General features: G+C 32.7%; 2 protein-coding genes across 2 annotated transcripts in view; both read right to left on the bottom strand.

Moving 5' to 3' along the window:
• Pcdh15 (protocadherin related 15) overlaps nt 1-16,541 on the bottom strand; it is a 1,685,700-nt gene that overhangs the window by 1,302,413 nt on the left and 366,746 nt on the right. The gene's annotated exons all lie outside the window — the stretch shown is intronic.
• On the bottom strand, nt 989-11,040 carry LOC124075956 (protein C12orf4 homolog). Its single transcript, XM_046419595.2, has 2 exons — nt 11,011-11,040; nt 989-3,038 (listed from the first exon to the last, which is right to left on the bottom strand). Exons 1-2 carry the CDS (start codon nt 11,038-11,040, stop codon nt 1,479-1,481), a joined length of 1,590 nt encoding a protein of 529 aa, XP_046275551.1. The 3' UTR covers nt 989-1,478.

Below are 16,541 nucleotides of genomic sequence, written 5' to 3'. Positions count from 1 at the left end.
CATAAACTACTATTGTCTTATACATGTTATTTTGAAATATATTTTCTTTGCATAATTTAACATGATAAATTATAATTTATTATAAACTGTGTTAGATTAGATCCTAACATCTAAAATGAATTAAAGTGACTAGCAATTACAATTTTTAAAGGCTTATAATGTTTTTAACTTTGATTTTATTATTTTTTGAAACAGATGCTTAAAATGGATAACTCATTGTGCCAGAATTTTTTTTTTTTTTTAAGGTCTATTTTTCAATGTCTTTTATTGATCCCACTATAACCACTTCCATTTCAATTTAAGAACTAAAGTCTCTGACATTCATCTATTCACTCCTAGTTATAATGCTTCTTTTTCTTATATTCAAGATATAACACTTTCTGAGGACATCAAAGACCCTCCATTTCATTCGATTGGTCAGTTGCAACATTCACACAACTTGGGATGAAAACTATTGCTTTTGTAAATGTCTGCATGCTTTTGTTTAATGTAGTCATGGCAAAAATGTTATAGATGAGATAAATGACACACAGTGTGGAAAGGAGGAAAGGAAAGAACAGTACAGAATGGGGGCCAGTGAATACAATGGAAGAGGAGGGGAAACAGTAAGACAGAAATGGGGACACTGTTATCTGCAAAGAAAATAAGGGATAGAGGAATGGGTAAGAAAGCTGAGAATGTAGGAAGAAGAATAGAAAAATAAAAATGATCCTCATTCTCTGATTGTCACATCATTGTCACAATGTTGCTGAGCACTAAAATCGCACCAGGTGCTGGTTTGGACTAACTTTACATCAGGCTGGCAAAAAAGAACACTATTTTCTCAGCCCATGAAATGTTATTTATAGACAAGGGCAAGGTCACAGAGGGAAGATGAGACAGAAGTAAAGAATTCAAAGCCTTTTTTGACTCTTAACTTATACAAGCTTAGAAAGAGTAGATTAAAAGCAAGGCTTTGAAGGAAGAAACTTAAAAGAATAAGCACATATTTCTCATGTATTTGTATTTCTATAGAAAGATTTTCACAAGAAACCCATACTTGTAATGCATATTTCAGTGCTTTTTAATTTTGATTTGGCAAATAAAGTAATTATGGCTTGTACCTGGTAAGTAATTTAAGCCTTTTGGGAAAGTCAAAAGTCACCACAAAAATGTACTCAAGAGATTCCTATAGCAAATGTGTGACAAAAAGGAAGTATTAACTTACTAACATTCACTTTAGGACATAAAAGTAGAAAAAGGGAGATATTCTTTTATAAAAAGACTTTAAGAATGAATGTTTCATTTAGGGGCTGATCACTAGTTTGTTCAGTATAGAAATTTTTGGAATGTTTCACAGACATATATCATGATTTCACTTGTGGCTTAGGTTGCAGGTTCTCTTTCTGAACATCTTTTGCTTGACAGGATTCCAGCATAGCTCAAGTTCCTGGAGAGTTTAACAATCCGCTTCTACCAGTGTGTCCATCTATAAGGGTTCAGTGCTTGGATGTCAGAGTGAGTGTTGATGAGACTCGGAAGATCTGGGGGAGCATGTTACTAAGTTGATAAAACATTTCTTCAGAAATACTCTGTGGCACTAGAAATTGTACAGTCCTAGAAATTCCTCCATCCCATGAAGCCATTTCCATCATAAAACCTTTGACACACTTAAACACAAGTTCTGCTCTCCTTAAGCACCAGGGTATAGTCATTTCCTCTGACATATCGTGAACCAGCAACAGAGGAATGCTTATTGTTGTGATGTCATGGGTGCAGCAAACCTTGAGTATATTTCTAAGTCCCATAATGGCAGGATCACGAGCAGTGATATTTCCTGATTTCACATTGTCATCCACACAAAGATGGAAAGCAACATGAATTTCTGAGAGATTAGAATGTCGTGTTATGTAAAATTCCCCAGGTAAAATATTTAAATAATTTCTCTCAGTATTTTTATTCTTATCATCACTTCCTCCATTTTGGTTTCCAGAATCATGTGCTTCTTTCAACTTGCTCCTGCGCTGTGTTCTAGCATAAAGTGCCACCTGCTGGACAACTTCCAGTTGCTCTTCAATTAGGGGAAAATGCAAGTCGGTACACTCTTGGCAAACTGTGGCAAAATCTCTCTTAATACCACTATATGAATTAATTCGATTATCTACTAGTAAAACCAGACCACAGAGAGATGTAGAATAAAGTGACAGTGCTGTTTGGAGCCGATGGAGTTTCACACCACTTCGATGGTTTCTTTTATGCTTACAGAAGTCCAGCATGTCTGCTCTCAACAATCTCAAATTATGCATGGTCTTCAACTGGGCTCCTAAGTGAATAGTAAAACTTTCCTCTAACTTTCTCTGTTCCTCATAAATCCTTCCAACTGCTTCCACAGATTCTCTGAATTGATTTGGCTGAACTTTAATTTCCTCACTGAGTGAACTGTTGTTGGGGTTTTTTAGATCTTGATGAAGTTTTATTACCCATTCCTGATATTCTTGCTTTTGGATGGCCGTTGATTGTTTTAATTCATTTGACCATTTATTTTCTAAGTCCTGCTGAGATTCAAAATGCTGAGCAGCCAGTGAATTTACATCCTGATCTGTCAGTGATTTTCCCAATTCCTGCATTACTTTTTCCATTTCAATACCTTGTCTTTCTCTTAATCTTTTCAGCTCCACATCTCTTTCACCAATCAGTTCTGAGATACTAACAAAGTAATTATGTTCCAGATTTAGAAGAGTTTCAGAAGCAGGAGAATGTATTAGATCATGATATACATCTGCAAAATCTTCATCCCAGCTGGGCTCTTCAGGTCTTGCATGCTCTAATGTACTCTCAGCATAAGCTTTGGCCCATGTATTTGCCAGCTGATGTAAATCTACTTCACCTGATTTCACAGCCTCCAAGCATGCTTCAGCATCTCTATCATAATCCCTGAGGGATTCTTCCTCTATAAAGTGGCTCAGAGCTTCTTTTAAGTCTCGCTTGGTCCCGAAGCAGCCAGCACTCTGGAAGCTGTCAAGGAGCCGGGGCACGGGGATTATCAGCTGACATGTCGGCTTCTCATTGTGCCAGAATTAATTGAAGTTATTACACAATAAAATATTTGACCATGCACAATATTACTCCATTGTACTGGCTTCTACTTTTTTTTTATTTTTGAGAGAGAGAGAGAGAGAGAGAGAGAGAGAGAGAATTTTAATATTTATTTTTTAGTTTTTTGGCAGACACAACATCTTTGTTTGTATGTGGTGCTGAGGATGAACCCGGGCTGCACGCATGCCAGGCGAGCGCGCTATCGCTTGAGCCACATCCCCAGCCCCTGGCATCTACTTTTGTTACTGGTGTCAACATACTTTATATACAACCAGAGATATGAAAAATTGTGCTGTATATGTGTAATAAGTATTGTAATGCATTCTGCTGTCATTTATTTTAAAAAAATAAAAAGAAAACACATTACTATTTTTATTTTGAACTATCTTATATCCATCATATAAAAACTAATTGTTAAACATGTTTATAACGGATGCTAACTCTTATCGGATTGACCACAATTTCAATTTAATTATTGTTAGGTGACTAATGAATGAAAAATAAAGTCAGGAATTAAGAGTTTATACAACTCATTAGCAAGTTTTTCTCTATTCAAAACCACTTATTTTGAACACTTTTTGCATAAAAAAATAATAGACATATCTCATTGCTTTAAATTGCTTACATTTTTACCTTTCATTGTGAGTACTTGGACCTGAACAGAACTGGTCCATTACTAGACTCAAGATGAACTTGTCACCTCCAGGAGGGTCCAGGGCCTACACTAGGCAGAGGTCCTACAAGAAATAAAAGCTAAACAATGAACTAAGGTGAGGAAAGATTGAGAATCCACTGATGCAATAAGAGGCATCTACTGAAAAGATAAGCGCACAGTTAAGAATTCTGAAGGTACATAGTCTCTGAAAATCAGGGTCAATATCTATATAATATATATTGAGAAGAACAAGCAGGTGGTGGAGCCAGAAAAATTACCTCAGGTGGGAAACTGGGTTAGATTGCACAATTGCAAAGATGACCATTCTAATAAAAGGAATCTTGATTTTTATATTATTATAGTTATGTAATCAAATGCAATGGGTTTACCCTTCGGTGAGTGCAAAGTCAATAAACCCAACCAGGAGAAAAGAAAAAGAAAGAGAGAAAGAGACAAAGAGAGAGAAAGAAAGAGACAGAGAGAGAAAGAAAGAGACAGAGAGAGGGAGAAAGAAAGAGAGAAAGAGAGAGAGAAAAGAAAAGAAAGAATTAGTAATAGTCAATAAATATATGAGAAAATGTGCAACATCATTAAATGCAAATTAAAACTACATTAAGATTCCACCTCACTCTCAGAGTGACAATTATCAAAAATACAAGTAACAATAAATGTTGCTGATAATGTGGGGGATAAGGTACACTCATACATTGCTGGTAAGACTGCAAATTGGTAGAACCAATATGGTGAGCAGTATAGAGATTCCTCAAAAAACTTAGAATGAAATTACCATTAGACCCAGTTATCCCACTCCTTGGAATATACCCAAAGGACTTAAAATCAGCATACTATAGTGATGTGGCCACATCAATATTCATAGCAGCTCAATTCACAGTAGCTAAGCTATGGAACCAACCTAGGTGTCCTTCAATAGATGAATGTATAAAGCAAATGTGAGATATATACACAATGGAATATTACTCAGTCATAAAGAAGAATGAAACTATGGAATTTGGCATTTGCTGGTAAATGAATGGAACTGGAGACTATCATGCCAAGGGAAGTAAGCCAATGCTCCCAAACCAAATTCTGAATGTTCTCTCTGATGTGCAGCTGCTGAATCACAATATGGGGGGATGGGGGAGAGGGGAGGTTCACCTGATTGGACAGGGAGCAATGGGGAGAAAGGAGGGGGGATGGGAACGGAAAGACAGTAGAATGAATTGGACATTACTTTCCTATGTTTATATATGATACATGACCAGAGTAACTCCACATCATGTACAAACATGTATGTATGATATATCAAAATACATTCTACTGTCATTTATTACTAAAATGAACAAATAAAAAAAGACCTAGTAAAATGAAAATCAAGTGATACACCAGTAAATAGTATCTTTCAACCAATAGCAACCACCAAAATACTTGATAAATAATGGATAGATTAAGGGGAGAAGAAATATACCCTAGGATGAAAGATTTTTACTTCATAGATTTATTTAATAGAATTATTATAAGTCACAATGAAATAATTCATTATTGCAGTGGTTACTACAGGGTATACAGTGTGAATTTTGCAAGGTTAGTTTTTATTTCCCTCCTTATACCTAATGTAAGTTTTCACCTTTATGATCAGCACTTGTGATTTCACCTCATTTAATTGTAAATGTTAATTAATACATTAACTAAATTATGGGTTTAAATAGTTCTAGTCTAAGAAAATTATATAATAGCCCCAATAAAAGTTATCTTCCTTTTGCAACTAGCATATTATCAAAATCAGTTTATCCTTTTTACCAATTCTCTATATTCAAATTATACAAAATCTTTGTTAGGAAACTTCGTGGTGGCTTATAAAATAATGTGGTGAGGGAGGAGGTTTTGTCCTTGGTTTCCTATAATAAAATGATCTCTAATAATGTCCCTTTGCAGTATTATTTAAATAAATATTCTTCTTGTTCTAGAAAAGTTGAAAAATGTGACTCCAAAAAGAATGGTTGTGGCTTTCTGACTTCTTTCTTAGGTAAAAATAAACAAAACATCATGTAAATACAGGAAGCAGGATTGCAATATTTAATACAAGTTGGGTGGTGAAATATAGCTTATTTGTTTAAGGGCCAGAAGATAGGAATTTGTGACATGTTACCATGTGGATCAAGAATTAAAACTGTTGACCTGCAAGATACCGTAAAAATCCAGCTATCCAATCATATCCTGTTTTTCTTTTTAAAATTACTTTTTACAGCAGGCTTGATTTTGATTTTTTTCCGTGTGTTTAAAATTGATTATGGAACACTGTTTTACGTATTTCATTTTATATTCTCATTTAACATATCACTATGTATCATAAAAATAATTACTATTATGCCATAAAGGGACAGAGAAACAGAAACTGTCCTATTTGTATTAATAACCATAGTTAGTATTGTTGTAATCACTTGTGTTCTCACATATAACCATTGGGTTATGGACTATTATCCTTTTATTTACAATTTCGGAAAGACAGAATGATTTGCTGAAGGTCTAACAGATTCTAAGGATAAAATCAATAATACCATACTCTAATTTCAACCCAACCTCACATGCTTGCCCAAACACTTGTGCACAATCACATACCAAACTAACTTTACAAACCCAGATTAATTTGAAAATACGGGTTTATTCTCAATATCTCCAATGTGTTTCAATCAATTGACATCTTAATATAAAAAGATTATTAGGGCTAATTTACTTTTAGCATATATTTAAAATTACATTGTTTTATTCTATTATATAGTGCTACTGAGAACCCTTGGAGAAAGAGTGGAAATATAAGTTCATCTCATTTACTGAGATGTGGGGATGAAGCCAGTTCTCTATTTTCTTAAGAGAATTTATATACTATCTATAAGATAAAATTATGTCAAGTTTCTTAATTTCATGGCAACAATATTGAAGCAAATTCAAGGATATTTGTTGTAGCACTATTTTCAATTGAGAAATCACAAGCAAAGCAAAATGTTTTCAGTAAATTTAAAATTAATTATAATATATCAATAACAGAATTTCACAAATATTTAAAAAATGAGCTTTCAGTTCTTAGAAAATTACCATGAGTTATTATTAGTTTTTTTAAAAAAATGCATGTTCACTCTCAGTGCCTACATGATTATTTCATGTAAGGTAAAAAAAAAATTACACAGGAAAAATGTTCAGATTATTACGTATCAAATTCTTAATAAAGATTAATTCCAAGATAGATGAGGGACTGGTGATGAGGAGATGTTAACCTTTTATTCTATATCCTTTTGTACTTCCTGAACATTTTATGGTGCAAAATATTTATGTATTATGTATAAAATAAACATAAACATGAACTTTAAAATTCATAATTGTAAGAAGTTTTGGTCTGTTAGTGACCTTAACATTTTCCATTTATGAGTTCATAAGATAGAATCTATTATATAGCTGACATAAGGTTTGCAGATTGAAACCTACTGGTCTTTGAAAGTAGACAATGACTCACTGCTGAAGTGAAAATTTTCATAATGACTAGATATCGCAATCTCATTTTTTTTCTTCCTAATGTGAACAGAAAGGAAAGTAGACCAGATGGTAGAAAAGTGTATCTTAGAAAATATTTTGAAAATAATTTTCCTAAAATTTAAGGTATCTTCACAAATTAAATCATTGCTTTTGATTCTTTGGGGCTTTTCTCATGGAAATATAGTTATTGTTCTCTGATAGTTTTGAATTGGTAGATGCATTTCTTCTCTTAACAGGAAAATACATTATTAAGGTAAAAAGAGAAAAAGCTATAAGCAATGGACAAGAATAAAAACTACAAAGGTGTTTTAAAAAAATCACCATTTTGCCATCAGATAATTTCATATTTAATTGAAAGGAAGAATAATGGACCAACTAATTTGCATTTTCTAGCTCCCAACAAGGATACCAACTAGGAAGAAAATGGGTCATTTTAATTGTTAACATCAGCAAGTTGAAGCACTGTCACCTCCTATATTCCTCATGAGCCTCCTCCTGATTCTACCACACACTCTAGAAATAGGTTTTTGTGCTTTGTCCCTTGGCCCCTAATATCTTCAGTTGTTCCGGGTTTGCCTAAAGCTCAGTTGTCTTTGCCTCCCTGCAGATTGCCAAAACTGACCTTTCTGAATCCAATGAAACTTCTGTCCCATCAGAGATCCAACTTTTCATTCATTAAATTTGCAATTATTACTATCTCATATAAAAATTTTTCTAAGAGAAAACACAAATACCCATTTTTATTAGAGATATTTAAGCAGGAATGATAGGGGAATTGATTCCAAAGAAAATCACGTTATATGCATATATAAATATATGACAGGGAACCTCACCTTTATGCATAGGTAGAAAGAACCAATGAACTATAAACAAATAGAAGAGTGAAAGGAAGTCTAGTAGAATAGGGGAAGGAGAATGGGAGGGGGAAGGAACAAGAAGGGAAAAGGAGTAGATTGTGAACTTAAATTCCATGCATTTATGAGCTTGTCAGGATGAAACCAACTATTATATATAACTGTAAAGTTCTAAAATAAAAAAAAATCTTGTAAGTAGTGCCACAAATAAGACACATCTAATGCCATTATGAGTTAATAGTACCCACTGTCTGAAGATAAAACAAAAATAAGTAATGATTTTGAGAAAGTGAATATGCATATGTGCTTCCTCTATTATATTCCTTCTATAAGAGTAGCATATTAAGAATAGTAGAGAAATTAATAGTTATCCTGAAACTTATGCCAGGCAGTTAAAAAGCTAATCAGTACTTTTGGAATCTCTCAATCTGTTAGTGAAAAAAAGAATCTCTCAGTCTGGCAGTGAAGAAAACAATCTGTGGTAAAACCAAAATACTCAGGGAAAATTTTTTCCAGAAATGAATATCCTAAAAATTATAATCTGTCCTTCATGTTAACTCATGTCACAGCTTGGAAGTTGAATATTTGTATTAGGACTTATTTTCAAGCAAGCATTCTGAAGGCAGGACAAGACTCGGCAGGAAGAAAAGAAGTTTTATGCTTTCCCTTCTATGTTCTCTTCCTTGAATTGACTTTCCTACTCACAATTCCTCCTGCACTCAACCTGGCCAGCATATCATATCCTGCAAGATTTAGCTGTTTTTATTTCCCCAAGTCCCAAAATACTCCAAACACATCTTTACTGTAGCATTTAACAATGCTCTATTAAAAGTGATTGCTGTGTCTCTCTCTCCTCCTAGGAGACTATGAAACTGTGAACAATGAAGGCAGATCTTGTTTATTTATTCTTACAGACCTAAGCAGAATGGTGTAAATTGCCTGGAGATAATATTTTCAACACTGAATAAAAAATTATAAAAATTTTTTTATAGAAACTGTTCATATATCATGTGTTGCATGAGTTCATTGCAACCTATATTTAAGTAGTTTTATTATACTCATTTTACAATTAGGAAACTTTCTAAAAGAAATCAATGAATTTATTTTTGTTTACACAGATAATAAGTGGTTAACATTACAAAAACAACTTTAGTTCTCTCTCAACATTATATTCTGCCTCTCATAAAGGGAAAATGAAAAAATAACAAGCTTATTTATTAAATTTCAATCAGGCAATGGCCATTTATCACTGATATTGACTCTATCTGATTTGTCAAGTGTTTTAAGATAGGAGGTAAACTATCTTCAATCCAACTGTAAAAGTGGGAGCCTAAATTAGTGGAAAACTTTTGATGAGATTCACAAAGTGTGTGCATATGGATGGTGTAAATGAACATTCAGGTACATATACTCTTTACTCCTGTAAAAAGACAACTTGTTTTAAAACCAATAAGTTATTATTACTGTTTGGGAAATCTCCTCATGACACCAATGCAATCTTTGTATTAAAAATTTTCTTATATTCTAGGCACCCATTTTTCATTAAAAAGAAATGTAGAACACAAATTGCATTCTACAGAGCAGTGTGTGTCTGCATGTACTGAGAAAAGAAAGGGGGAAAAGTTAAGACATGCTACACAAGCAGAGAAGAAAATCAGTGTAAAGTTAATACACACTAAGCATGTGTGTAGCAGGAGTACATATGGTCTTACTGAGTCATGTGTAACTTGTTATTTTAGGTTTAATCTCTTTTTCAGAAAATTTCCAATAACTGTTCTAGTTGGAATGTCTACTGAGCCCAAACCTTTGCATTTGGGATGGCATGACAGATGCTACCATATCAACTTGCCTAACACAATGGAAATATGCCTTCCTCCCTCAATAACATTGATTTACTAGACCCCTGATAGGATCCATAAAAACATATATTAATATATTTTTGTGTCTTCTTTATGAACTATGGTACTTTTCCTATTAACATTTCTAATCTACATTAAAAATGACTCTTCATGGTTGTTTTTATCCTGGAAACAAATATAAAGTTCCTCTGATCCACATATAAACTTTCAAAAATTTTTATGAGTTGGGTTAATATCTGTGCATTCTATTTTGTTTCATTGAACACTTTATCGATAAAACAATTACAATTTGCCATAAGTATATTTTTAGAAGTCTTAAAAACTAGTAAGTCCTGTTCTTCTTCCTTATATTTTAGAACACAGTTTTCAAAATCCACCAAATGTCTCTTGGAGTTTAAAAGAGGAATTTCATTAAACTTATTAATCAAGTTAAGGACAATTGATATGTATATGATATTGATTATTTCTACCTAATACCTAATAATGAGGTATACATTTATAAATATTTAACTCCTCTTTAGGTTTTCCATTTTATAATTTTATTCATAAAAATATTACTTCTTTTTGGGGAGGGGTGTTGTTATCAGGGATTGAACTTATGAGCACTCAACTACTGAGCCACATCTCCAGCCCTTTTTTGTATTTTATTTAGAGACAAGTTCTCACTGAGTTGCTTAGTGCCTTACTGTTGCTGAGACTGGCTTTGAACTTGCAATCTTCCTGCTTTAGCTTCCAAAGCCACTGGCATTACAGGCATGCACCACTACACCTGGCATAAACAGTATTATTTCTATGTATTTCATAGAATTTTTGCTATGATAAATGATTCCTATTTATTTAAGTACAAATTTTAACTGTAGCTGGTTAAAAAAAATCTTTTCTATAGTTGATTTTGCATATAGTAACCTTAATGAAATGCTACAGTTAAATCTAAAATTAAATCTGTGGAATTTTTTTAGGTTTTCTGCATCACATGGGATTGCAATTTCTTGTTTTACAAAACACATTTTGTTTCTAACATAATTAGAATTATTCTACATACCCATGAAATAGAAGCAGTGATAGTGGACATCGTTGATATGTTCTGGATCTTAAAGGAATATCTTTAACAGTGTGCTATTAAACACAGCATTAATGGAAAGGATCACTGTATGAGGGAATAAATGGATTTTATGGATCTTATAAAATTTTTATACCATTTCTAATTTAATGATATTTTATTCTAAATCATGAATGAGTACTTAATCAAAATATTTTAAATGTATTCATCTTGTAACTTCTTTCTTTTAATATACTGAGTTTCTTTGCCCAATTTTCTAATACTAAAGTTACCTTGCATTTTGGTATTAAATACAATTATACCTTAAGGGTATCATCAACCAGAAGACACATGAAATTATATTCATACTTAGGGTATTTTTTCATAACACATGTGTACCAGGATGGAATCTAATTCATCTACAAAACATTGTGATTCTCAAATTTTAGGATGAACTTATTTTTTCTACAACCTAAGCCCTAGAGTCAAGACAAACAATGCACTTATCTATTTGAGGTGAGAGGGATACATCCACTAATAACAATAGTCCTACAATCCTTTGGTTCTATGTATATGGTCCCTATTACTATACATATTGGGAAGCTATTAAGCTCATTTCTTCTAATTCCCCAGGGTTCTCAAAGTAAATGATCAACTCTCCAGGACTGATAAATTCTTCAATATGAGTGTTGGCTTCAGATATCCTATCTTGAGTGTTCCTGCTTTTGCTTTATTGAGAGGAGCTACAGATTCTTTGAAGATTATATATCTTATTTCCTTGTTTGACTGACTGTCTTGGTTTTAGATTGACCATCAATGAACAAGAGAATAAAAACCTTAAATATAAGTTTCTTTTCAACCCAGTGAAATCTTTTTACAGGTATATGATCCATTAGTATAAAATACCAGCTTTCAAGTAACCATGTTTTATAACATAACTCATTTTGAAAATAGCCTTGTGATATATTTTCTATTAAAAAGAGGAGCTCATTTTGAAATGTGGCTCTCTACCCACATTTTTCAGTTTAGGCAAGTTAGGAATATTATACAATAGACATACCCATATTCTTGTAAATACTTACACATACTTCTTTCTTCCTAGATATCCATCATCCTGAAATATCTAACAAAGGGGATCCAAAAAACAATAAACCTGAATACTACTGAGATAATTTTATCTGCTTTGTTTGAAGCATAAAAAGCTAGTATAATGACAGAATGCTAAAAATAGGTAATGGTCCTGTCTTGTTTGTTTTTAATTTTTTTTTCTAAGATGTATTATAGAGCTTCTCACAGGTAGTTTTGAAATGATAAATTTTTTCTCTACTCAAGAACTGGAGTAATTATCTTCTGACTTTGTCTCTGTAAGAAGCATCTCTATTATGTTGCTACCATTAACACAGTAATTACAAAGGCCATCATGATCTCAAACTCTGGTAAGTGATGAGATTCCACCTCATAAAATGTTCATTAGAGGAAAAATTACCATATTTAAATATAGAAAATACCTTCTCAGAATATGTCTTTTCTCATCGGTTTTTCCCAACATCTCAGGTTTGTTTACTTCTGCTATTCATTATTATTGCCACTAGGACTAGTTAAGCTTAAAGTTAATCAAGTTCTGAGTGTGATTATTTTTTGAGCATTAACTCAACATTTTAAAATGTCTCTGTGTTATTTGATTGGACAGTAAGTCTACTGCCTGAAATCTATGTCATTACAGTTAAGGGATATGAATAGATAATTCAATATGCTGCTGAGATTGCACTGAACAAGCACAATTATCTATTTCCATGTATGGTTTTGCTACTTCACTGGAATCAAACAATATAATCTTGTATTTTTAAAATTTTTGTTGATTTGCTTTTCTTTTCTTTTTCGGTCATCTTTGGTCATCTTTGTTGGGGAGGTCACTCATTACATCATGAACATTAAAATGCTAAGTGAAGTTAGCCAATTCTCAAAAAACAAATTCCAAATGTTTTCTTTGATATAAGGAGGCTGATTCATAGTGGGATAGGGAGCGGGAGCATGAGAGGAAATAGACAAACTCTAGATAGGACAGAGGAGTTGGAGGGGAAGGGAAGGGGCATGGGGTAATCAATGATGGTGGAATGTCATGATCATTACTATCCAAAGTACATGTATGAAGCCACAAATTGGTGTGAGTATACTTTGTATATAACCAGAGATATGAAAAATTGTGCTTTATATATGTAATAAGAATTATAATGCATTCTGCTGTCATATAGAAATAAAAAAAATTACATAAGAAAAACAAAGACACCATAAAATTTAAAAGCTTAAAGGAGTTTAATTGTGGGTAGAAAATTTATGGATTTTTTAATGGGAAATCATATGTTTTTGCCACATTAATTTTACCTTATTTTGCTTGTATTTTTGTCCTTTAGATTTGATTTTTATTTACACATTTTAATTAGTCTGATATACTGAAAAATGATCATTTTCATCCATGTAAAACAGCACATTTTAATAAAAGCACAATATCAAATAAGATAATTAATTTAGCTAGAATAGAAGACAATTTCTAATTTGAATCTTTCTCATTTCAATTCTGTATTTATAAACTTTATAAAAATGTTTATTAATAAATTGACAAGACAAATTAAAAATACCATTGAAGCAGGGACTAGACTATTTCAAGGGTTTCTCATTTCACCTTCTCCATGTTTCACTTTAAAATTTCTGAGTCAGGACTCTAATGTCTTTCAACCTGAGAAGTACCCAAAGTCTGAGCTCTCCTGATAGCATACAGAGCCTGAGGCAAGCCCACACTCTAAAACAGGCTGCTTCAATTTTATACTCCATTAAACACTTCATTTTTATACTCAAACTTCATTTTAGTCTGCCGTGTTAAAATTCTAGCATTTACCTTATTCGGGCAATGGGTTTGAATTAAATACTCATGAATGGTAGTTTGGTCAAATCTAGGCTTCAAAGCCTGAAAGGGAGAGGAGGTACTCTGTCTATAACTGTGAAAACCTCACTTGATTTTTAAAACTTAGGTTTTAGCACTTTGTGTACTAAAGCTACACAATAGGGAGGCTTAATTCAAAGGATCTACAAAATTTACTGAAAATAGTGGGAGTCTTGCTATCAGATGGTGTCTCGATCATCTGATTGTATGAGAGAGCCTTTGGGGGAAAAGTGCGTACATGCGCATAGATGTTGCATAGGTAATTGCATTCAGAAGAGTATAGCAAGGATAATAATTTTTTATTTCTTTTGAATAGGAGCATGAGTTCTGAGAAACAAATGCTAGTCTTGTGTTAGATTTCCTTAAAAGGACTTTCAGGTCCTTGCTTAGGAAAATATCAGGATTTTTATAATTTTATCATCAGGCTCATCTCATAAGCAACCTGCACAGCTGCGTAGGGCCTACACTTAGAAGGTTTCCATGTTTGGATTAATGTTCTGATGTTGACATCTTAAAATTCTTCAAAAATTTTGAACTAGAATAAAGAAGTGCCATATTGTCCCAGAAATTATGTTGCTTATCTTGCTGTTTTATACACAAGTGAACATTTTTAAAAAGAAATCTGCCCAACCTCAATTGAAAGAGGCACCATCACTTCTCCTAAGTTGTGAATGGAGCCCATGAATGACCATGCTGAGTTTCTCATGAGAATATGTCCTGTAGACATGTGGGGATATAGATATATAGATATAGATCTCAATGGTAATGATAAAGACAAAGGCTAGGGTATGTGAAGAAAGAAAGGGATATTATTGATTATTCATATGCCACATTCATTGAATAACATTAAACAGGGATATGTTGATTCATATCTATCAGAGTAATAAAGGTATTTTACTTAAATTGAAAATATTTCTAAATTGATGGAATCTAGCAAGGCACATTCACCGAGAAGAACTAAAACTAAGATTTATTTTATAAATTCACATTTATAAATTATCCTTTCATGACTACCTCAGGGTTCTACTTCAATTCAAAATTAAACCATGTACCATGAAATATTAATGTGAAAAATTAGATCCAATTATATTTTATGCTGAAATGTAGCCAATTCTTCCATAGTGATAATACAATTACGGAACTAATTTTGAAGTATATAATGGATTTTTAAAAGTTAACTTATCCATAACAGGCTGCAGCCAGATGTTATATAAAATATCGATTGGGAAAATACAACAGCACTTAATGATCTAAAGAGAAATACCCAGGTGATTATAATACTATGTGATTAATGAAAATGTGTGGTAATTGTTGTTTTCCTTAATATTTTTGTTTGCTTTTCTGTAATATTTCAAACAGTCTCCTCTTGCATGCTAGGTAACTAAGGAGTCCCTTGATTTAGAGACCACATTTAGTGAAGGGCATGGGAATGTGGATTAATAACATTAGAGGAAAGAACTTAATAAACCACTGATCTCCATTTAGACAGTGTCTCCTGAGCTCTTTCATGGCCTCCATAGTACTAACATCAGTGCCTTATACTCAAGGAAACACTTTTGTTCCATGAAATTCCTAGCTCCTTAGACGCTTGAATCTCTTCTTTCCTGTGCTTATGCCATTCTTATTCATTTTCCTTCCAGATTCAGAATATTCTTTTTGTTAAATGAAGGCTATTCCTGGTTTTCTAGTTCTGACTATTCACAAAAAAAAATCTCACCCACACTTAATACTTCCATAACCATTGATCTGAACAAAACTTACGCTTATATGTGTGTACCATTGTCTCTGTGGATCAAATGTCTGTATTATAGTGGCTCCCTAAAACTTAGGTTTCTCAAAGAAAGTGAAAATAAATTTTCTACTCTACTAAAAGATAAATATGATTCCTATTCCAGAATTCTATTTCCATAAGTGCTGTGACAATTTAACTACATACGCCTGAAATCTGGTACTCATTTCTCATACTTTTCTCATCTATACTTACCTTTCTAAAACACTACCACATTATATGGTTTACCTTCTAATATTTATAATAATTATTAATTTCTCTGCATCTCAGCAACAAATACCTTACTATGAATAGCCATCATTTATTATCTAGGCTCATAAAATAGCTTCATAGCTATTATAGCTATATTGACTTTGTTAACACCATTCTGTTGTATTCAGAAAAGCATAAGATCAAAATTAAATCACTTAACTTCCCTATTAAATATAGGGAATATATATATACTACCAAGATCCTTGACACAAACTACCTATGGCATTGTATCTTACTTTCTAATCTCCACCTGTGCTGTCTGCTTTCAGTACTATTTAAATACCAAACCATTTCTATGCTTTGAGCCTTTATACACACTGTCTCTTCTGTTCTCAGTATATACTTTCCTTTTTATTTCTATTTTTCATCCAGTTAACAGTTTTCAGATTTTGGCTCAAATACTACCCCTTAAATAAAGACTTCCCCATTTGCTCTAATTCAGTCTAGATTAATTCCATCTGTCTGGCACTGTTGTTTATACTGCATCCTCAAATTTGTGGCACTTTCCACAGACAGAATTTCAAATTGATTTTAATGATAATGCAAATAGATGTA

This window comes from Marmota monax, unplaced genomic scaffold (genome assembly GCF_021218885.2).
Source record: "Marmota monax isolate L192 unplaced genomic scaffold, Marmota_monax_Labrador192_F-V1.1 WCK01_AAM20220418_F8-fsc00019, whole genome shotgun sequence".
Lineage (NCBI taxonomy): Eukaryota > Metazoa > Chordata > Mammalia > Rodentia > Sciuridae > Marmota > Marmota monax.
This window is presented reverse-complemented; position numbering and strand designations above follow the sequence as displayed.